Source organism: Lissotriton vulgaris, chromosome 3_1, assembly GCF_964263255.1.
Source record: "Lissotriton vulgaris chromosome 3_1, aLisVul1.2, whole genome shotgun sequence".
In the NCBI taxonomy this organism is placed as follows: Eukaryota; Metazoa; Chordata; class Amphibia; order Caudata; family Salamandridae; genus Lissotriton; species Lissotriton vulgaris.
In genome coordinates, this window is record NC_141689.1 from 1,255,988,638 (window position 1) to 1,256,011,116 (window position 22,479).

Sequence of the window (22,479 nt, forward strand, 5' to 3'; positions counted from 1 at the left end):
ACGCCTTGGTGGCGGAACCACTGGCGTGCGCTATCTGGGAATACCATGGGTTTGAAGGGATCAACTTTCCTACCTATCAGATCGGCATATCGACGTACGCCGACGATACCCTGCTATATGTTCGGGAACCGGAAGAGAACTTGGTGTCTGTCCTGCGGGAAGTGGTGAGGTTTGGAGCTCTGTCTGGTTTGCGGGTCAACTGGGACAAGTCCGTGGCGTTACCTCTGACCCCGGTGACCCACCCATTTGACTCGGAGTACCCGTTGCAGTGGACCACGGACTCGATTCGCTATTTGGGGATACGTGTCCACACTGATCCCGAGACCTTGGTACGCGAGAATTATGGTGTAGCGTACTCTAGACTGGTGGATGATGTGGAAGTGTGGTGCAGGCTGCCGTTGTCCTTGATGGGCAGAATAGCGATTATGAAGATGGTGGTCCTCCCCAGGTTTCTTTTTCTTTTTACTAATATCCCTGTGGTGCTTTCAAAGGCATTTTTCCGGCAGCTTACGCAGACCCTTATCAGGCTTACGTGGGGGGGCAAACAGCCTAGGGTCCAATGGCAGACTTTAATGCTCCCTTATGAATGAGGGGGACTGGGGGCTCCGGATCTGGAGCGGTACTATAGAATAGCGCAGGGGGCTCATCTACACACTTGGGTCCATGGGGACACCGGTATCCCACACGTGAAACTTGAACGCCTCTTTGCGGATCCCACCCCGCTCCCAGCCACAATATGCTGCCCTGTTGACCGTAGGGTTGGGAATTTAGATTCTATTGCGGCTATGAACCACGCCTGGCATGAGCTGGTCCTCTCGAGGGAGAGCGAGCTACTGTACTCGCCCCTCATGCGCGTGGAATGGGCGGTGTGGTTAACTCCACTGACAGAGAAGGGGGTCCTTAAAGCGTTACGGGACTTGGGCATAGAAAAGATGGGCGATCTCTTCCTGAACGGTACTGTCAAAACGCTGCAACAGGTCCTACAATCCCATTCTGGGAAGACGCTATTGCACAGTTTTCAATATCATAGGGTCCGTGGTGCGCTACAGGTGTTACTGGGCCCGGAAATGTCGGAACCCCTGGAGGTGCCGGAGCTCACCTACGTTTTCAAAAACCCCTCGTCCAGTAAGTTGGTCACGAACCTTAAGAAACTGGGGGACCGACACAAGCTGTACCCGCTCTCCAAGGCCAGATTAGCTTTGCAGACCGATCTCCAGATGACGGTCACGGATGAGATGTGGCAGTACTGCTGCACGAATACTAGAAAGATTTCGCTTATTAGCAGACATAGATTGATACATTTTAAGTATCTGCAGCGTGTCTATTACACCCCGGAAAGACTGCACAGATACGGACTGAGGGATTCGGCGGAGTGCGAGCGGTGCCACTCTCCCTCGGCTGATTTTTTACACATGGCCTGGACTTGCCCTAGCATTTATACATTCTGGCAGGGGGTATTCTCGGAACTCAGTGTGATATTGGGAATGGAGGTCCTGCCGTGCCCGGCAGTGGCACTGCTAGGCTTCTCCAAGCCGCTGCCGGTGGCGGTGCGGCGCTTGGCGGATATTGCGTTGCTGACTGCCAAACGCCTGGTTGCACTGTGCTGGATGAGGGGACCGATACCAACTAAGAGGCGTTGGGAGGTGGATTTGCTGTACTGCTGCACGCAGTCGGAGGTCTATAATGAACTGCTGCCCCCGAACAGTCGCCCTAAGAATTTCTGGGGTCTATAAAGGGAATATCTGTGTGCCAAGGAAGGTGGGGAGTCTGAACCTGAAGGGGAGGAGCTGGATGTGACCCAGGAGGGAGGGGTGGAGGCGTCGGAGAGAGACTTACTACACGGTTGACTGCTTCCTTCTGAGAGGTGGTCGCTGGTCCCTTGGTGCTGTTGGCTGTGCTATGGGGGGTGGGTGCCCCCGAGGAGGTTACACAGGGAGGGTAGTCCTTGGTGATTGTTTCAGTGGAAACACTCGCACACATGGGGCCTATGGGTCTCTGGCTGTAGGCACACTGTTAGCATTCAGACACTGCAGATATGGCAGGTGGGTGGGTGGGCACATGTACGGGTAGGTCGGTTGCTGGGGGGGTTGGGGGTTTGTTTGAGTATGGGTTTTATTGTACTGTTACTTAGCGGAAATTGTTTATTGGCTTCAGGACTTCTTCTGCTCAGTCACTCTAGCTGCACTGCACTTGCACTTTACTCTACGGTTCTGGGTTCCGATATACAGACTGTCCATTCCATTCTTGCTACATGGCAGCACTATTCCTGCATGAGAATTTCTCTGACTGCGCCGCCAGGCCTCCGGGATGCTGGCATTACAGCTGTGTATGATGCTATTGAACACTGTACCGGATACTATTTACTGTTGCCGCCGGCCTCCGGGTTGTGGGCGAAGAGTGCTGTGTGCTTTTGTTGAATGTGCAATAAAGTACAAATTTAATTTAAAAAAAAAATCTCATTAAGGGGAGCTGCTGGCAGGTCAATGCTAACTCATCTACTTGAGATTCAGGCAGACAAGGTCTAGGTATTTAAAAGTTCCTTTCCTCAATATCTATCAGAAATCTGACTTCACTAGTGAATTAGATTTTTAATACATATTAGTAAAGGTGGTTTAAAAATGTTGACCACTTATCTCAAACCAGAGTTAGCAGAAATTGCTTTTTATTCTGAAGCTTAGTTTCTTTCGTAGGACAGATACAGCCCTTTACTGTGAAAATAGCTTTTGGCGGCTAGTCACTGCAGGCACCGCACATTCCAACAGTGAATTCTTATATTCTTCCCGCTACCATGTATCTGCCTTATCCGATCCTATGTATATATGCAGTAACTTCATTGAAACCTTTACTCTCAAGCAGATTTGGTTGTTCTTGTTTGTGGTCATGCATGCCTTGTGTCTCTTGATGTAATGGTGTTTTCAGTCTCAACTCGCCAAATATTTTTGTTCTAAATGTACATCTTGACAGATTGTCTTTGTATGTACTTGTGCATGTTGTTGTGTGTTTTATTACAGTAGTTGAAAAATGAATTTAAAACTGTCTTGCTTTCTCTAGTTTCTCCAACAGTACCACCATTTTCAGTCTCATATTGAGATCTTCAAATTGCAGCCAGATAAATCAAATAAGGACCTTGCAGAGCTAGTTATGTTTATGGCACAGGTAAGATGTTACACATCCTTATCTACATTTAATCGATAGTACCTCTTAAAACCTTTAGTTGAAGGTTGTCTAAAGAAGTGACTGTTATTACAAAAGCTTGTAACTAAATAATTTAGACATCAGCATTTTGAAGCTGTAATTGACTTTAAAAAGCATTTCAGCACAGCTCCATACTAAAATTCTGCATCAATTTTGACACGGAATTACAGGTGTTATAGGGTATAAATTGGATGACAGTTACATGTAGCTAGTTGAATATTATTGGCAATTAATTACAGTAACTTCTTTGGATAATAGATCTGTCCATGGCAGATATGATGTTTGGGATTGCCAGCTAAATATAATACATTTAATCAACATAAGCATGTGCCTTTTGTTTTTAAAAAAAAGTATATTTTCACAGGTTGCCAAGTGTTATCCAGACCACCTTGCTGACTTCCCACAGCAACTGAGGGACCTCCTTTCCAATAATCACACTCTGTTGGATGTTGATCTTCGTATGGTAAGTAGGTTGCTGAGACCCTACACATGTATTTGCCTGAAGCATAAAACATGGACAGTGATTGCTGTTTCAGCACTTCTGTAGCTCAGGTGTTTCTGCTGCGTAGGACCATATACTCTGTAATTTTCCTTGTTTATACATTGGTGAGGGGAGGGAAGAGGGGTCAGGCCATTGCTTCAGAATCTGGATTCCCACAACTTTTCGAACATTAACTGAAATATTCAGAATGTAAATTATTGGGCTAAATTATCAGTCTCACTCCCAGTTTTTAGCATCATCTTTTCTAGCAGGTCAGATGTCGGTGATGTGGGAGTAAATGTGAGTCCGAATAGGCTAATCTGTCTTTGAAGTGCAGGACAAGGTGTCTTTTTTTGTGAAGTATGGAGAAAAGACGGCTACTTTCTTAGTGTTTCAGTCCACGTTCTCCCTGACTAATCCAGTAGGATTTTTTATAGTTTCTATCAAAACGTAAGATCACCTTAATAGAGCGGCACAATGATATATTCCCATTTTAGTTGCATTGTCACATTTCATTTGCTCTGCTCCTCAGCCACAGTTACTTTTTGTTAGAAGCAAATGATCTGTCACAGTGTTAAGTAGATGGCCTTCTGTACTGGGCTGCCTTTTCTCTTTTGCTGGTAGTTTAGTTTAAAGTGATGTTTTAGGCACTATTTTTCAAAGTGCCAACTTCAGACATAGTCGTGCAAAACTGGGGCAAAGTCGAAAGTTATGACTGACTGCGATGGAGAAGCCCGTGAAGTGGATTGGGTCTGGTCTCGGCTTACCTTCAGACTTGAAACAATTTTTGCAGCAAAATCTCGGAGATGATATGGTTCAGCAAGTAAAGGAGGCTGGCGGTGTCTGAAGTAGAAACTTGACATGTGCGCTCTGCGTACACAGGACCCACTCCTTCCTTGCACTCCTTTCAATTTCATTCAAATTTTACTCCATACGTTTAGATGCTTGTTTGTAAATTTTATTTTCATTTCCAAACATGATTCTGTAGCGAGTTTTTTAATCCATATAGTACATATTTCATTGATTTTTACATGATTGTGTTTATTCCCAATGCATTTCAAGCATTACGCTCTTCATCAGGGGATCATTAATCGTTGTCTTTGATCATACAGTCACGGGGTGGCCCTGCCCTGCCACGTCCTGAAGTTGCGCCTCCAGGCGCCGCGATGACGTCCCCCAGCAAGCGTCAAGCAGTGCCTGCAGGGGATTGTAGTTGTTGCTGCTATTGCAATTGGGAATAAACACAATCATGTAAAAATCAATGAAATATGTACTATATGGATTAAAAAACTCGCTACAGAATCATGTTTGGAAATTAAAATAAAATTTACAAACCAGCATCTAAACGTATGGAGTAAAATTTGAATGAAATTGAAAGGAGTGCAAGGAAGGAGTGGGTCCTGTGTACGCAGAGCGCACATGTCAAGTTTGTTCATGCACACCCTAATTGCTCAGTAGGGTACCGACCTTTTGCACCAACGGCAAATACAAAAATAACGTAACATACAAAATAAACTGTTGAACATACAAGTGCAATACCACATCTCTGATATTAAGGTGTCTGAAGTAGAGGCATCTTTGTCTAGGAGTCTTTTGATGAAGTTGCAGTGAAGATTTCTACATTCGAACATAGTTTCTTTTGGTAGTCAAAAATCTCCAGCGGGACGAAGCTGCAGGCTGTAACCAACGAGGGCTCCAGGAGGCCGGATACTCTTTCAGAGAGGAGCCGCTAAGAGGAGTTGCTGCTGTGGAGAAGAACGTAGCAGGAACTACTGCTTAGTCAGCCCAACCGGCTTTGCATCTAGGGTGAATCGGCGAGCAGGTAAGTCCCGGTCTCCTCTTGGTTCTCAGATCACTTTTTGGCAAAAAGTTTTCAGAGTCCTCCATAGTTTCAGAAGTTAACTGAAGAGGTGATATGAGGGTCCTAATATTATAACTGGTATCAGCTGTGAAGTGGAAGAAACTTGTAGAGTTTTTCTCCCTCTCTGCTGTGGTCCTAGGATGTCTGGAGACACAAAAGGCTAGAGTGAAGTTCTTATGTCTTAGCCTAAGGCAGCTTCTTTGAACTGCATGTGGTGCTGTGCACAGCTTCACCAATCGTCCCGCCAAGATGGTCCATCCTACCAACACCCAGTCCCTCTATTATGTGGCTGTCTGGGATGGAAAGGAAGGCCATCTGACAACTACACCAAGTCAGATGACTCGGAAAACAGCCTCAGGAACCAAATGGTTAGAAGAAGAGAATGCCTACTTTCTAAACGTAAAAAACATCCAATGTTACCTACCTGAAATTATTCAGGTAACATTTTTTTCATAAGATCAAGCAATTTATTATTCCTAATCTTTTTATGAGTTTTCTTTCCACATAATATTTTTTTTAAATACATTTAAAAAACACTTCTTCATATTAATCGGCCCACGTTTGTGTGAGGCTCATTTCAGTAGCACTCTTTGGCTGCACATTACGTTTCCAATCTTTCTAAAAGTGTCCTTTTGAGAATTGTGAGTTGCAATCCGACTTTACCATTGAAGAGGATTTTAAATTACATTTCCTTAGACATCAAACATGATATTTCTACCTGCTCCCAAACAAAAGTTACCACGTTAAATGCAAGTTAAATGCAATACAGTAACCCAATTTTATCCTGTGGCCTCCCAGTAGAAAAAAACGGATTTAGGAGTTTTCCACTTCAAGACATGTAAAACTTTAAAGTGCATGTTGAACTTTTTAAATGCACTTCACCGTGCCCTATGGCCTGATTAGGGCCTACCATAGGGATGACTTGCATGTATAAAGAAAGGGAGTTTTAGGCCTGACAAGGGATTTGTTTTGCCAGGACGCATTGCAAATTAAAACTGCACACAGGCTGCAATGGCAGGCTGAGACATGTTTTGTGGGGCTACTTTAGTGGGTAGCACAAGAAGTGCTGCAGGCCCACTAGTAGGCTTTAATTAACCGGCTCTGGATATATGGTATACCACTTTAGTAAGGACTTTCGAGTAAACTAAGTATGCCAATCATGTGTAACACAGTATTACCATGTTTGGGGAGTTTGCACAAGCATTTTAGCACTGTTTAGTAGTGGTAAAGTGCATGGAGACTTAAGGCCAAAAAAAAAACAAATCCAGCAAAACAGAAGGAGAGACGGCAAAAGGTTTGGGAGAAGACCACCCTAAGACTGACTGGACTAACAGGGGTCATTCCAAGGCATCTGCAAGACCTACTGTACCGCAACAACTCAAAGTTGAACAGTTGAATGTGTATGTTGGAACATGTGACCTCAAGGGAACACAACACAACAGTTATTATGCTGAGAAAGTGGGGAAAAGTAAATAAAATAAATAAATAGCACACAATGAAAATAACACCCAATTCACCTTTGAATAATCTTCCGACTTGCTAAGTTGGCCATTGTCACATTGATTAAAATTTGTAAATGTTTTTTTAATTTAATCCGAAACTTAAGTAGTAGAATCAGAACTAGTGTACTGAGTGTCAACAAACTCTTCAATACCAGAATCTTTACTGGGAAGAACACTTTCTCTAGATTTTAATGAATTTAATAGCTCTTCCAGTGTCTACTGTATCTTTTCGCTCATCTACACCTAGACAAAGCGCCCAGCTTTTGCTCCCATAGGCTCTTCTGGCAAACCAAGTAACCAGAGACAAAACCTCCACTACTCTGCAGGCCCAAAAAAACGTTGATGGTTTCAGATGGTTTACATTTCCTTTCATAATGCAAGCTCACTTCCTATTCCTATTTTAATAATACACTTTATATTTGTTTTGCTTGGCAGCCACATTAGCATTTGCATGGTTGTCTTCATTGTTCAGCCCACCAACACTCTTTCTGGGGCATGCTAGCTTTAAAGAAACATTTGTCCTGTGATGTTTTGTTGGCAAACAGAAAATTAAATATGGCATTAAAAATAAAGTCCCAGTAAACCAATTTGTCATTAAATGTTAGCACTGCAGTGAACTCTATAATAGTGTTTTGCAAGGTAGGTCTCCAGAAGTAAGATATTGTATGGCTCAGGGGTCCATGTATGTGTTATGTTTAACAATAGTAGTATCTGTCTAGGCATGAGGGTTTGGTTTATTTGAGGGATGAGTTGAACAGTGTGTTCTAACTTATATGATCTGTATGCTGTTGTTTCTAGCACAGCATGCTAATTTCCAGTAGCCTATTTTAGAATTTTAGAATTTTTATCCAAAGTTTTATGTTTTTCAGACACATCAAAAATGAACATTTATAGCTCTGTTCATTTACTGTTGGTATGCCTTGTGTCCACCCCTCCTTTTCTGAATTTCCTACCCTTTCCTTTTCATAATCTCCTTTTAGCAATTAATGTTTGACTTTCTGTTCACTTGTTGCATGTGACTTCCACTGATACCTTGTTAATTAAGTGCACTATAAAAAACAAATACTATTGTTTTCTCTTTAACAGACTTTTTGCAAAGCTCTGATCCTGTTGAGAAACAAGAATCTGATAAATCCAACAGTTTTGCTGGAACTGTTCTTCGAGCTGCTCAGGTGCCACGATAAGTTACTGAGAAAGGTACAAAATGACAATAATTGCAGAGGAAATCAAAAGACATGACACACATTTTTGCTTTCAGCCCCCTGATGTTTTATTGCCCATATGTGGTACTCTTTTGAAATCCCAAGTGATACTAGAGATGGAAAAATAGCTCATCCCCCAACTTTCACAAAAAATTTTTGGGAAGCGATAGTGTGACCTTTTGCTGAAACAATCTGGCTGACATAGCAGCCGATTGATAAGTGTCAATTTTAATAGCAAATCCCAGCAGCACATTTATTACATTTAATTCCAAAGAAAAATCTTCAGAAACCATGAACCTTATTTTTTTTTTGTAACGGATACATTTCAGATTCTCCCACAACCTCCATATAAAGACATACTTCCCCTAAGTTGCGTTGAGGGAAAGGATGAACGTAATATTTTTTTCTAAAAATAATATTTATTAGTGTCCAGGTATTGCAGTATCATAGGTATAAGTTACAGTAAAGGTTTATCATAAATGACACATGAGCCTTCAATACAAATATATAATTTCATATTATAAAAATAGAATAAGTACACAGGGTACAAAATCTTACATTGAAAGAATTTCATTATAGCAGGAAATGCTAAAACATGCTCTACATCTGTAAATGCAGTTGACTTAAAACCAGACAAAAAGAGGGAGAATAGCTCATGAAGTGCCTACAATAGGATGAGGAAGTAGACCTAGGGCAGTTTAATCAGTCTCTTTCATACCGCTTCTACGTCTTCAGATAGGAAATATTGTCCCCAGAGTTTCTCAAGCTTACTAACTCCCCCAGTTCGTATTGGATACAATTGTTCACTGTTTCTTACTCGTCTCATTTTTTGTAGCCAGTCCTTCATTGAGAGAATTATCTTAGTTCGCCAATTTTGAAGTAAAAGAGATTGAGCTACAGCTGTTGCTATATATACAAATCTTACCCCCCTTTTGGACTGGCCAATGCTGGGTCATAGCCCAGGACTCTCCGCTAAATAGTTGGAGCCAGATTAACCCTTCATACACTTACAAAGTGCTAAAATATTTCAATCCAAAATCCCTGTATAGCTGCACAGTGGCTGATAACATGTGTCCAGTTTGCCAGGAAATGCCCTATACACTGGGGATAGTTACCCTGGAGGGCCGGGCTAATATATGTTAAAAAAAAGCTGGTATTCTATATAAAAGCCATTTAGAGAAAAAAGCATCCGTTGCCAATTGGCTCCTCTTAACACACTAAAATGTAATATAGTGACTACCTTCCATATCTTATTTGTAATTTCAAGGCCTTTACATACTGAAAGCTTTCTTTTCCATTGCCTTGGCCTTTTTAAAGCCCCATCCTCGTTTAGAGCATATGCCACCTCTCTGCTGCTAAGAATCTGGGCTAAATCCAAATCCAACAGAACCTTATTAACGATTGGAAATGTGCCAGAGAGGGCAAAGTCATCTTGTATACGCTGTCTTACTTCCCCATAGTTTTGCCATCTGTGTCCCCCATGAGGAAGTCTGATATTTTCCAATATCCTGCTTTACCCCGCCTTTGAACAATTTCGGGTGAGAGCTCCGCCCCTGGACTTTTATCCACAGCAGCCAAGGGAGTCACCACATTGATCTGGGGAATGGAGTATCTCCTATAGAGATCTCCACGTTTCCAAAAGAGCCACATCAAGCTCTTATTGCGTACTCCTTTAGGCAGCTTAGTCGTCTTTAGTACGTCTGGAATATTAAGCTCTTTAAAAATCAACTGCATAAAGTTATTTATATAAAAAAACCCTGAGTGTCTTTGTATTGAACCTAGACATTAATTGTGCAAATTTGGCATAGTAGTAATCACTGAGATTGGGGAACGCTAATCCTCCCTTTAGCCGTAATTCATATAAAGTGCTTAATGCAATTCTGGTTGATTTTTATTTCTGCCGGATGAAAGATGAGACCATGGATTCAACAGCTTAAAAAAACGGGGTAGTTCACATGCACTGGGTGGCCGAGAATAAAAAATTAAATAAAGGGAGAACCGGCATTCTAGTTAGGGAGACTCTCCCTAGAATCGTCAAAGGGAGAGAATTCCATAGAGAAAATACGTGTTGTACCTTAGTCAGAAGGGGAGATAAATTAAAGTCATATAAATCCTTGATCTTAGAAGAGAACCTATCCCCAAATAGCGCTTTGATTGGGAGTTAACGCAAACAGCCAAGTCTGGAAGTAGGACCTCTGAAGTGCAGCCACAGAGTATTATTTCTGTCTTCCTCTTATTAATTCTATACCCCCTGTGCCTCATATTGAGCAAAGATCTCAAAAAGCTTGTCTTGAGTCTCCTTCCAACTATCTAGAATTAACATGATGTTGTCAGCATATAATTTTATCCATTTGTGGGAGTGGTGGCTGGATACTTTTATTAGCTCGAATTGCTCTAGCTAGTCGTTCAAAGAAGAAGGCAAACCTAATAAGGGATAATGTACACCCCTGTCTTGTGCCCCTTAATACCTTTATTTGCACCACTTCAACTGAAGTAATGATAATACCTGCTTCAGCTTTACAATACAAATTATATATAAGCCTCATGAGCCAGGATGGAATACCAAATCTGGTCAATATATTAAATAAAGTTTCCTAGACCACAAGGTCAAAAGCTTTTTCCGCGTCTAGCAGGGACACCAAGTCTTGTATCTTATTCACAGCTAAGTAATCCAGAGCTTACGCCAAATAGTGAGTGTGTGCTCCTAGCTGCTAAAAAGCTGTTCTGGTTTAAGTGGATCATTCCTGTGGCTGTTCGATTGAATCTATTTGCAAGTAGGTTAGTAACTATCTTATAATCTTTGCTTAACAATGTGATAGGGCTATACAAGTTAGGATCTTCAGCCTCTTTGTCTTTTTTCAGAAAGCTTACCACATTCACCTTAAAAAAAGAAGTTGGTATGTCACCTCCCTGTAGCATTCTATTAGCTAGAGATAAAAGAGGATTGGCTAAAAGGTTGGAAAAAAGTTCCACAGGGAATCCATGTGGGCCACAGATTTTCCCATTAGGCAGATTCGTAAAGACCTCTAACAATTCCTCCCTAGAGAAGGGTAGATACATATTGCCTCCCTCTTTTCTAGTTAAGGCTGTAGTATCATTCATTCATTCAGTGATCTTTATTCAGATATGCAGTATCCATAAAAGCACAAACATTTCTCACATAATTAATCACAAAAACATTTGCATTAAAGCATCAACTAGGTTTAAAAAAACTTACTTTCAAAAAAAACTTTTTAACTATAAAAACAGTTCAGTGAAACATCACAGAATTATCACAGGTATGTTTTGGTAGCAACTTCATATGATAAAGTGCCAAAGTGCAAATGGTTTGGAGAAAATAGCAGCAGGGATGGACAAGCTAATAAGTCACATAAAAACATCATCTACATTAAAGAACATACATAAAACTTTAACTACATAAAACGATTAGATAAATCATCACACGGTTGTTACTAGTGTTACAAATAGCAGCATCATATAAGAAAGTGCCAATGTGCAAAGTGCAAATTGATCTGAAAAAATAGCAGCAAGAGGAAACAAGCTTGTTAAATTCCATACATAATACTCCTATTCATTCGGATATCAATCAGAAAACATATTTCCGTATTTGAGTGTAAAGTCAAAGATTGCATATAATACAACTTGGCCCGCCTATCAGGGGTTCATAGAAGTGCATGAGCGAATAGCCATATTAAAAAAAAGTGCAGACTTGAAATGTTAAATATTCACCATTGAGCTGGAGAATAGTTTTATATGCATCCTTGGGGTCCGTTATTCCATTGGCCCTAAAGAAAACGGGATCAGAAGTTGCATACTGTACTTTTGATAAAAAGTACAAAAGTACAAAAAATGCAACATGGACTGCTTACCTAAGTTGCCACAAGGGCAGAGCAGTGCCCTTGTGGCCTCAATGTTAGGTTGGTAGCCTAAGGGAAAACACAACAAATATTTTAGTGAGCCAGATCTGAGGCAAAAAAGCAACTTCGCTCCCAGCGGGTGATATCTCTTAAAAGATAACTAGCTGGTAAATAAGAGGAGGGACCACCATCTTCTATCATTGATAAATAATGTGCCACAGATACTTTGGTAAGCTCTTGTGCGTGTCTCGTGTCCCCATAATATATTTATAAAGCTTTGCGGACAGTCTTTTTGACGATTCCTTCTAGTTGATCTGGTTTATGGAAAATATGACCAAGATTAACTCTTGTTAGATTTGCCTTTACTTCTGCGAGCCACGGTATGTCTCCGCCCTTGTCGCTTTTTAAACAGTCGACTATAATTTCCCTTGTTAACGAGGCTGCCGGATTTTGCCAAACCTTCATCCAAAACAGGGCAGGGCGGGACCTAATATAGTCCTCTAGGTAAGATCATTTTAACTCATTGTGACAAGCAAAAGTAGAGGATGAGATGCCATGGGTATCCCCAAAATTCTCCTGCAAAATCTATTTTCTTCCACCTGGGCGCTTTTAGAGTTTATAAAGCCCCAAATTTCAGCCCCGTAAGTTATGATGGGTACACATTGTGTCCTATAAATTTTACGTTGGGGCAGTACTTCCTCAATTCTTTTTGGTTGGGGTAGGTTTAAAATCGAATTAACTGCCTTTAAAAATTTGGTCCGACCATATGCCAAATGGGGTGCCCAAGATGCATTATCTGAAAATTGTAGACCCAAGTACGGGAAAGTGGGAGTGCGTATCAGGGTCTCTGAACCCGAGGTAATAACATTAATAAGACATTTTTTAGGGCCACAACACATTAAAAAAGATTTCTTAACTGCTTCCGCGCTGGTGACGGAACCGCTCCGTCATCAGCTGCGGTAGCGCTGTGCTGATGACGGAGCGGTATCGTCATGGCCCGCTCGACGTGCCTGCGCACCGCTGATTTCGCGCCTGCGCGGTGCGTTCTATTGAGCGGGCGAGGCCATGACGGAACCGCGTGGCCCCCCTGCCCCCTTAGTGCTGCGGCGGAATGGCTGCCGCAGCGAAGGGATTTTAATTCGTACAAAGATTCAGACCATTCATAAATTCAACAAAGCCCCTAACTAATATACGCAAAGCATTGAGTGTATGTCCCGTTAAAACAGAATCATCTGCATATAATAGGGCAGGCAATTTGTTACAGTTGATTATTGGGACATCTGTTGTCAGGTCAGACAACGCATTATGTAACTCATTAACCGCATCATTGCTACAGCACATTCCCGTGCTGTGTTGCAATTTTAAAAATCCCTTGTTATGTGACAAGGTCAACTCGTCATAAGCACAGTGCAGGTAACACCCATGACAAGTTGACCTTGTCACAAGCATCGAACGGGTTAATATATAAAATAAACAAAAGTGGGGCCAAAACGCACCCTTGCCTGACACCTCTTCCGACCACTATGTCCCCTGAGAATTTCCCATCCGTGGTTATTCTCACCGTGCCCTTAGGTCCCTGTGTAGATATGCTAAAAAGTGCACTATATCCTCATCCAACCCGTAGTCTAAAAGGCATTGCCAGAGCCGAGATCTATTAACAAAATCGAAGGCAGAGGTAAGGTCCATAAATGCTAGGTAAAGGGGGCCGTGTCTTGCGATGGTATATTTACCTATCATCAAATTAAGGTTGAGACACTGTTCCAAGTTTGCTTCGGAAGCCCAGCAGACATCTGTTTAGGATATTTTCCTCCTCTGCCCATATTCTGATTGTGTGTTAAATAGGACCCTTCCCAATATCTTAAGAGTATTATCGATTAAAGAAATTGGTCTGTAACAACTCTGGTTGGAACAGTCTCCCTTTTTAAAAATTGGAACAATTACAGATGTAGACCTTGTATTGGGGATTTTAGTTGTTGTCAAGTTATTTAAAACATTAAGTAAGAAAGGAGCCCAAAACTCTGGCCTAGATTTTATCGGGCCCGAAGCTTTATTGCCCAGACTTTGATTAATTGCATCCTCAACCTCCGATATTGATATTTGAATGCGAGTAACAGCAAAGTTCTCAAGAGTATCTTCCCACTGAGGTATAACAGCGTATATTTTGGAAAAGTGGGCTACCCACGCTCCGCTGGTTATGTTACAACTTAACAGGGTAAGTATATTGCCCAGTGATAGCAGCTGTCCAAAAACGTTTGTGTTGTTAATCTTTGCAAAAACAATAGTGGATGGACAGAATGCAGAACAATGTCATACATTCACCCCAGTACAGAGATCTGGGCCTAAATCCATCGTTTTTTTGCACTCCACACCACCCCAGTTCAGACATGTCCATATGCAAATCAGCCTTGACCCTGTGTCTCATGGGAACAGTCCAGCCCGAACTGCCAAGCCATGTCTTACCTGGACTGGCATCAAGCATCCTTGGACCGGTTTCTGGCTATCAGCCGTCTTCAGCCAGGATAGCTTGACTCCAGTGGTGTAGAGAGCATGGGACTCGCGTCTGAGCATACCCATCCCACTCGGGGTGACAAATGCAAAAACAACAGTTGATGGACAGAATGCAGAACAATGTCATACATTCACCCCAGTACATCTTTGCAGCACAGGCCAAATTACTCCATTGTTCTTTTAAGATCACGTCTTGCCTCTGCTTCACCACTCTTTTATAGGTGTGCCTCAGTGATCTAATAAGATTAGTGTCCCTAGGGGAGGCTGATAGGGCAGTTCTAAGTTCTCTATTTGCCCTAGAGCAAGTGCTGTTAAACCACCTAGGGTTGGGGTTGGATGCAAGTACGGGTCTCGAAATCAGTTTTTTGATGCCTGTGCATAGTAAGGCAAATGCAGAAACTACCTCTGGGTTAGGATCATCCAATGTGAGACAAGTCTCACAGAGTGATGGCTAGGTTTTTACCATCTTTTGGAACACCCTGCAGTTATCCATACCTTTCCATTTAACTCTTAGATTGTCTGTGGAAGGTTCTAGGTAGCCGGCCCCTATATCCTTTCTAGGATCTGGTCTAATGGTAACCCTGAATGAAACTAAAATTGGGCGGTGATCCCCAAAGGAAGACGCTTTAACTTCTGCTTCAACTAAATGGTCTTCTAATGTTGCTGATATAAAGACATATAGTCTATTGTTGAAGCGCGGCCATGGCCTCTATAAGTGAGTATTAAACTATCCCCATTATTTATAGCTGCGATGTCCATAACATTTGAGAGACTGCTGTTTAATAGATGGTATAATCATTCAAGCCCCCTTTTGCATGGGTTGCCTAAAATATAGTGGGTGGGAGTTGAAATATTTCCCCCAGCAATCTTTGCATTGAAATCACAACCCAGACATATCCCTGTCAGTCTTTGTTTTCCCATGAGATTATACATATACAAAATAAAGTTAAAAAGGTTAACAAAATTCATATTAGGCGTGGTTAAAAAATCATTATTATAGAAATTAATAAAACAAATCGAACCCCCCCCCCGTGTATATATCAAGGCTTGAAAGTTGGCATTTTTGGTAGGGATGGGTTTAGAAAAAGGTGTCTCTATAGATTCAGTCTGGGTATATGCGGAACTGTTTAGGGTCTCTGATGGAATGAAATCAATCGGGGCACTGCCGGATACTGAATCCACTGGAGCTTTTGGGCCCTGAATCCACGTAGTTAGCTTAGTACGTTGGGAGTTCAGACGAGGAGGTTGTTTCCATTTGGAGCAGACCGGTTTAGCTGGTTTCCTTTTCCTTTTTGCTCCGCAAACTTCTGGGTTCGGGGATACATCTGTGATTGACGATACTAAGGTATCCCTAGAGCAGCCCCCAGATGCGGAGTCTTCTATTGCCCCTGGATGTCCAGTTTCATCAACCCTCTCAGCGCCCAATGCGCATTCTCCGACTGGTAGATGTAGGCCAAGATCAGCCTGAAGAAGCAACGTTAATTGGGGGTCACTCATAACAATGTTCTCATTTTGTAAAAGAAGATCGGAATTTGTTAAGCCCAGGGACAGGCGCCTCTCAGTTAATTCGATTTCAGTGCTGACTATATTCACCGCCCTCTCCACCATGCTGTTGATAGTCGTGGTGTTACGCGATGCTGAAATTGGGTTGCGTTTGCCCATGATATTTTTTTCCCCGGACATGAAACTGATATAAAGCCCCACTCACCTCTGCAGGAGCCAACTGATTGAAGATGTCAGAGGGGTGGCCCGGTCCGGCCTCTGACAGTCCCGTACGGGCACAGACGGGCCCGCCCTTGGTCCGGGTTGCATCCTGTGCCGCGGTGGGAGAAGCTGCGCTATGATCGCGTTGGCCCCACCTCTCCCTCACTTAATCGCGGCAGCTGCGGGAATCCTGCAATGCACTCTGGGGGTTGGAGTCCACCCCAGAGTGTAGAGATGGCGTGGCAGCGCTATCCCCTGGGACCCTCGTCCCACCAGGGGTTTGTGCGGCAACAATGGCAGGTCTTGCGGCAGGCAGCGGCACCACAACAAGCAGAGACAACTCCCACACCACGGGAGGAGAGGCTGCGCTATGAGCGCTTTGGCCCCGCCTCTCCCTCACTCACTCTCGGCAGCTGCGGTAATCCTGCGATGCACTCTGGGGATAAAGTCCACCCCAGAGTGTAGAGATGGCGTGGCGTGGCGGTGGCGGCGTTATCCCCTGGGACCCTCTTCTCACCAGGGGTTTGTGCGGCAAAAATGGCAGGTCTTGCGGCAAGCAGCGGCACCACAACAGGCTGAGACAGCTGGAGTATCACAATCTACAAAAAATCTTTCTAAAGAGAGTTTATCAATTGACTCATTCTATGAATAAATCTGTCCATTATGGTTTAACATGATTTTTCAAACCATCCCTGATTCCCTACTTATTATTCCAGTGATTGGACATTTCAAGGCTTTTTTCCGATTCTTGGGTGCTCGTTCCGTGTTCTAAAATCCATTTTTGTTTTTTGGCCTTGAGGCTATTCCTATTCTTTGCATCCTTACTTATTATCCTCCCTCTGATAAATGCCTTCATAGAGCCCCAAACCATAGCCTCTGGTGGGGTCTTCTCATTAATCGTCAAGAATTCCCAAATCTCATCTTTAAGAATTTGTACCTACCATTCCTCCTGCAGATATTGCTTATTTAACACCTGCGTTTCGGGCCCATTGGTATTTTGGTCACTTCTAGCTCAAGGCTTTTTTTTGCCTTAACAGAAGAATCCACTCTTGGATCCTGCAACAAATTAAAATCCCTGCATAATTACCAAGGGAGTTTTACCTAATGTACCTTAAGTAATGTTGTCTTCCAATGGCACTTAAAAGCTAGAAAATGTAGGATGTGGTCGGGTGGGCACGTTCCTCCATATACTGTGAGAATGTCATTATATGGTGGAGTATTGGAGTGCGACACATGATGTTATGGGAGAGTTATTGAGGGTGATGGTGCTGCCAGAGGCGAGGCGATGTCTCCTTAATATCTGGGACACTACAGATCGAAACACAGCACAGTCCAGGTGGGCCACTCTAGGGGCAATGATAGCGAAACAAAATATAGCACAACAGCGGGGATCCAAGAGACCGCCCAAGCTTGAGGAATGGAAAGAGAGCATGGACTGGTTTATGTTCCGGGAAAAGACTGTCTACCTGGCAAGAGGCCGACCTCGTAAATGGGCAACTGTTTGGGGGTCGTGGAATCGATACAGGGGGGAGATCTGCGTACCACCGGTTGACTCTATTTTGGATATGCCTACATCCCTGTGACCCTTGCATGGACATGGATTAGTATTTTTCTTTTTCCACCCCCCCCCCTCCCATTATTATTGATATGATGTAATGTTATGTGGGTATGTTTAACCTCTGTACTATGCACTTAGTTTGATGCCTTGTTTCAATAAAAAGAAATATAAAAAAAAAAAAAAACTAGCAAATGAAAAAGGTTTGACCCTATCAGACAAGTAACCCAGCACCAGCGACCCTCTGTATCGCTGGCACTGTTAACCACTTCTTCACCTGCCCATTTTGTCCAAAGAATTGCTGTGCCGCTAGGACCGGCTTGAGCAGACGAAAACCCTCTATATGCTGCTAAGTATTTAAACATTGAGAATCTTGACCGTTTACCAGCCGGGATATGAGTCTCCTGGATCAAGATCACTACAAGGTTCGCCGGCTAAAACCTAGCTTTCTATTGCCTGAAGTTTCTTAAAGTTGTTGAGCCCATTTGCATTGAAGGACATTACCTTCAGGGAATTACTCACGGCTCTAAAAACCAGAAGGAAATAAAAGGGAAGTATTACCCATATAGGCTCCCTCCCCCTTAGTCTAAGGCACTACAGAGAGCAGACTATCTTTTTCACGGAAAGAAAGTACACAATTCCCAAATTTTGTCCCTCCTTTCTCTTGCCATGAACTAATAAAATGGAGAGGCCTGAGCTGCGGATTGAAGCTCCCCTCAAACCAGACTAACATTCTGTTCTACCTTCCTTACTGCTTAAATTAAGTAATGGCAAACCTGGATCCATATTTTCCATTCTTTTCACCTCACCCCTCCACCAGGGGAGTAGCACAGGCCCCTGCAGCCCCCGCGATGTGGGGGGCCCTCACTGTCACCCTCCAGGGGGCCCGTCGGCACCGCACTTCTGCTGGGGAGCTCTAGATTGAGTCCGGAGGGGGCCCCTTCACGTACCCTGCAGGGGGGCCCCCCTCAAGGTTCGTTACGCCACTGCCTTCCACCTACCAAGTGCCCCTCACACACCCTTCTTTAACCCCTCACCCATAAGCTGTGGTGAGTGGTGCGCTATCCCACTCACACCTAACATGCTTCCCTCCCCCAAAAATCTGGCCCCCTGGCATTGAGCCCAGATTGATCGGCCTACCTTCCCCCTATGAAGTTATCTAAGTAAGGCTCACCAACTGTATAATGAAACTTATAAAGTTAGGACTATAAGCCACAGCCATGAGAGTCAACCCCTAGAAAAAGGGAGAGTTGCATATGTCATATTAGTTCCCCAATTTTTGGACTGCCTCAATAGTCCAGTTCTCTGATCACACACTCCTTGCTAATGGCTTCCATGATGTTTGTTGCAATAGTTCTTGAGCATCCGAGACGTCGTATAAGACGTGGAACCGACCCTTTACAAGCACCTTCAGCTTCAAGTGCAGTGCGATCATTGCATATGCTCCTTGCACCTTAAAAAGATGAAGCATCTTTACAAATTCTTTCCTCCTCCTCGCTGCTGAAGCAGACGTGTCAGAGAAAATATGGCAGAGAGGGATTTCAGGGGTACTAAACTGTTTCTCTTTGATAGCACTAACTCCTTCACCCTGCAGTCCTCAAAACTTACCCGAATTTTGCGAGGGTATTTTGAATTTGGAGGCAGATGCACGGGTACCCGGTGCGCTCTTGTAAGTGTGAGATCACTGGGATGTTTCGAGAGGACATATTTTTTAATGAAGGTGTTTACCCATTGCAGTGTTTGCTGTCCCTCCCGTCCTTCCTTGGACCCCAACATTGTGCAGATTAGTGTGCCTCAAGTGATTTTCCAACTTCTCCAACTTGTATTCAATCAAGGACTGCTGTTTCTGGAAGGCGGCCGTCCTTTCCAGTAGGCAAACTACTTGATCTCCTAGCTGAGAGATCCTTCCTTCTGCCTCTCTTAGTCTCTCCAGGATCTGGGCCACAGTCTCCTCAGTTTTCGTAAGACTTGCATGTGGAGCGGCAATTTCGAGGGTTTATGAGGCTTTCAATTCCCGTATTAACTCCAGGATGAGATTTAGCAGAGTCTTGGTGACCCATTGCATCGTAGAAGGAAAGCTGCTCTGGAATGTCTCATTATTTGTAAGAAGTGGATCATGTTGCACCTTGTTACATCCTGCCCTTCCTTCTCAGGGACAGGAGACCCCAGGGCTATAACTGGCCGGTAGGGGATGTCGAGGTTTGAAATACCATTGGTTTGCCGCAGGAGAGGGGGGGAGCTGGTGAATGTGACTCTTGCCGGTGCGACTGTGGAGGCTGTGCATACTGCGGGAGCTACACCTTCTTGGACTGATCAATCACCGGGGCCACACTAGTCCCTGGACATAATTTCGTCTTCATAAAAACGGGTATTCCATAACTTATTTGGCTTTCAGGAGAACAGTCTCTAGTTCCGAACTAAATTCTCTTGATTCTTTCATTGAGGTCTAAGTGGGCGTCACTCATATGGATTCTGTGCTGCTATTGTTCTGCCCAGAGGTTATAGAGATTGTTTCCCAACCCCTCTCAGAGGAGTGCTGGTCCTCACTATTGCTTGCACCTTTGTTACAGAAAGTATAATTCTTACGAGCCGAAGCGGTGCAAATAGCTCCTGCTGTGGCGTGGCCCACTTTTTTCTTAGCCCGTTGACTTGGGGCGGATATCTCAAAATGTGTTGTTGTAGAGCCAGAGGCCTTAGAATGACTTTGCATTTTCTAATACTCCCAAATCAAAAAAAACCTCTTGGATCCCTTAATTTAGCCCTTCTGGCAAATCCACTCCTGTAAATATCTCAAATATCCCCAAAACAACTCACAAAGGCATTATTGTGGCCTTCCCAAGAGACCCCCTACTGGGTAGCACTACAATCCTGCCAAAACATTAAGCATAGCACGCGCACTTACCCCCGGTGGGAAACCTGGAGACCATCACAAGTGGAGATCCCCTCTGCCTCTAGATGTGGACACCGCTGATATCCAAAGAAGTGCCAGAGAGAAAGCAGGCCTCGCTCAAAGCTGTAATTCAAGCAACTCCCAAATAGCACCACACTTCTCGCTCCTCGCAGCCCTCTAGTACTGCCTAGGAGCCACGCCTGCAGGGAGCGTATCCCATTTAACCCTGCCGCAGTTTGTCGCAATACAATGCATATGACGGGACTACCAATAAAGTCTGCCAAGGCTATAGGCCTTCATTAAGTCTCACTTCTTTGCTATTGTTTGACAGATGCATGAGTGAGTACTTTCCTTAGCGATATATCATAGTATTTAGTAAAAATAGTGTACACAGATATTGAAATATCAGTGTCTATCTTGAGTCTGTATTTCTTCTTTGATCAACTGTAATTTCCAGTAGAAGGATTTGTTTTTTTAAAGAAAATGCTTAAGATTAAGGTAGCTAAATGGTGCTGGACAACAAAACTAACCCTCTTGGAAACTTTCTGCTCTTACTAAGATTATGTTCTTCCTCAAAAAAGAGATTTGAACAATCAATAGTTGTAGGATTATTTACATTGGTATTGTGTGTCTTCCGTTCTGACTGTGACAACATCCATTATTGGAATTCGCAGGGACCTGGAAACAGTCACGGGTTATCCTATGCTATTGGAGTGTGACATTCTGAACATGTATAGAATTGGCGAGATTTTACATTTTATAAGTAGGTCAAGTGTGAATTCAACTAACACATGTTTGTATTATTTGATTAATTTAATGTCTCGAGCCTTCATAATTAATTAGATATATTTAGTTAAGATCTTTCTAGAAAGCAAATAAGAACTTATGTTGGGATTTGTTTCAACAGACCTGAAGAATACATATCAAATAAAAAGTATGACCTTTTCTTCATGAGTAATGTTTAACTCCATTACCTGTCTCTTTTCAGACCTTGTATACACATATTGTATCTGATATCAAGAACATAAATGCTAAACACAAGAACAACAAGGTCAACACAGTAAGTGCTCTGTATTGGGATTGAGATTGAACACACCATGCTGTTCCTTTGATTTTTGGAAACATGTCCCTCTTTTTCTTTGGTTAGGCTCTGCAAAACTTCATGTACACCATGCTACGGGACAGCAATGCCACTGCAGCCAAGATATCGCTGGATGTGATGATTGAGCTGTACAAACGAAACATTTGGTGAGAGCAATTATTCGTAAAACAAAACCTCAAATCGATACTGAATATAAAACATTGGCTGTTTACCTAGTTTGTAGTAACATTTACAATTTCTTCCTTCTTGTTCACCCATTCACACAGTCTCTCATTCAATTTCCTCCTTTATGTATTTTGGATACACTTTTATCTGTATTTTTGCTAAAGGACTTTCTAATATTGTTTTTGCCCCCTCCCCTTACACACACACACACACACACACACACAGACACACCACACACACACACCAGATGTTGTATACGCTGTATGCCTGCTTGCTGCTTCTAAGTTGCCATGGTTTCTGCTCAGTTTACTTACATGCCACTCTTTAATCTATTAACGATGGAGCAGGGAAGTGCAGTGGTGACACTGCCCCACCTGCTACCATTGTGCTCTTTTTATCTACATGTTTCTTGTACTTCATGCGGTCAATCAAGACCAGTAGATCTATGAACAATTCA

The 22,479-nt window shown here is 43.0% G+C and overlaps 1 protein-coding gene across 1 annotated transcript in view; it reads left to right on the forward strand.

Moving 5' to 3' along the window:
• The window catches only part of SDAD1 (SDA1 domain containing 1), a 199,967-nt gene that overhangs the window by 40,367 nt on the left and 137,121 nt on the right, over positions 1 to 22,479 (forward strand). The window contains exons 2-6 of the mRNA XM_086961777.1: positions 3,052 to 3,156; positions 3,560 to 3,658; positions 8,126 to 8,236; positions 21,744 to 21,815; positions 21,903 to 22,003. Coding sequence (XP_086817903.1) covers positions 3,052 to 3,156; positions 3,560 to 3,658; positions 8,126 to 8,236; positions 21,744 to 21,815; positions 21,903 to 22,003 — 488 coding nt within the window. The remainder of the gene's footprint in view (positions 1 to 3,051; positions 3,157 to 3,559; positions 3,659 to 8,125; positions 8,237 to 21,743; positions 21,816 to 21,902; positions 22,004 to 22,479) is intronic.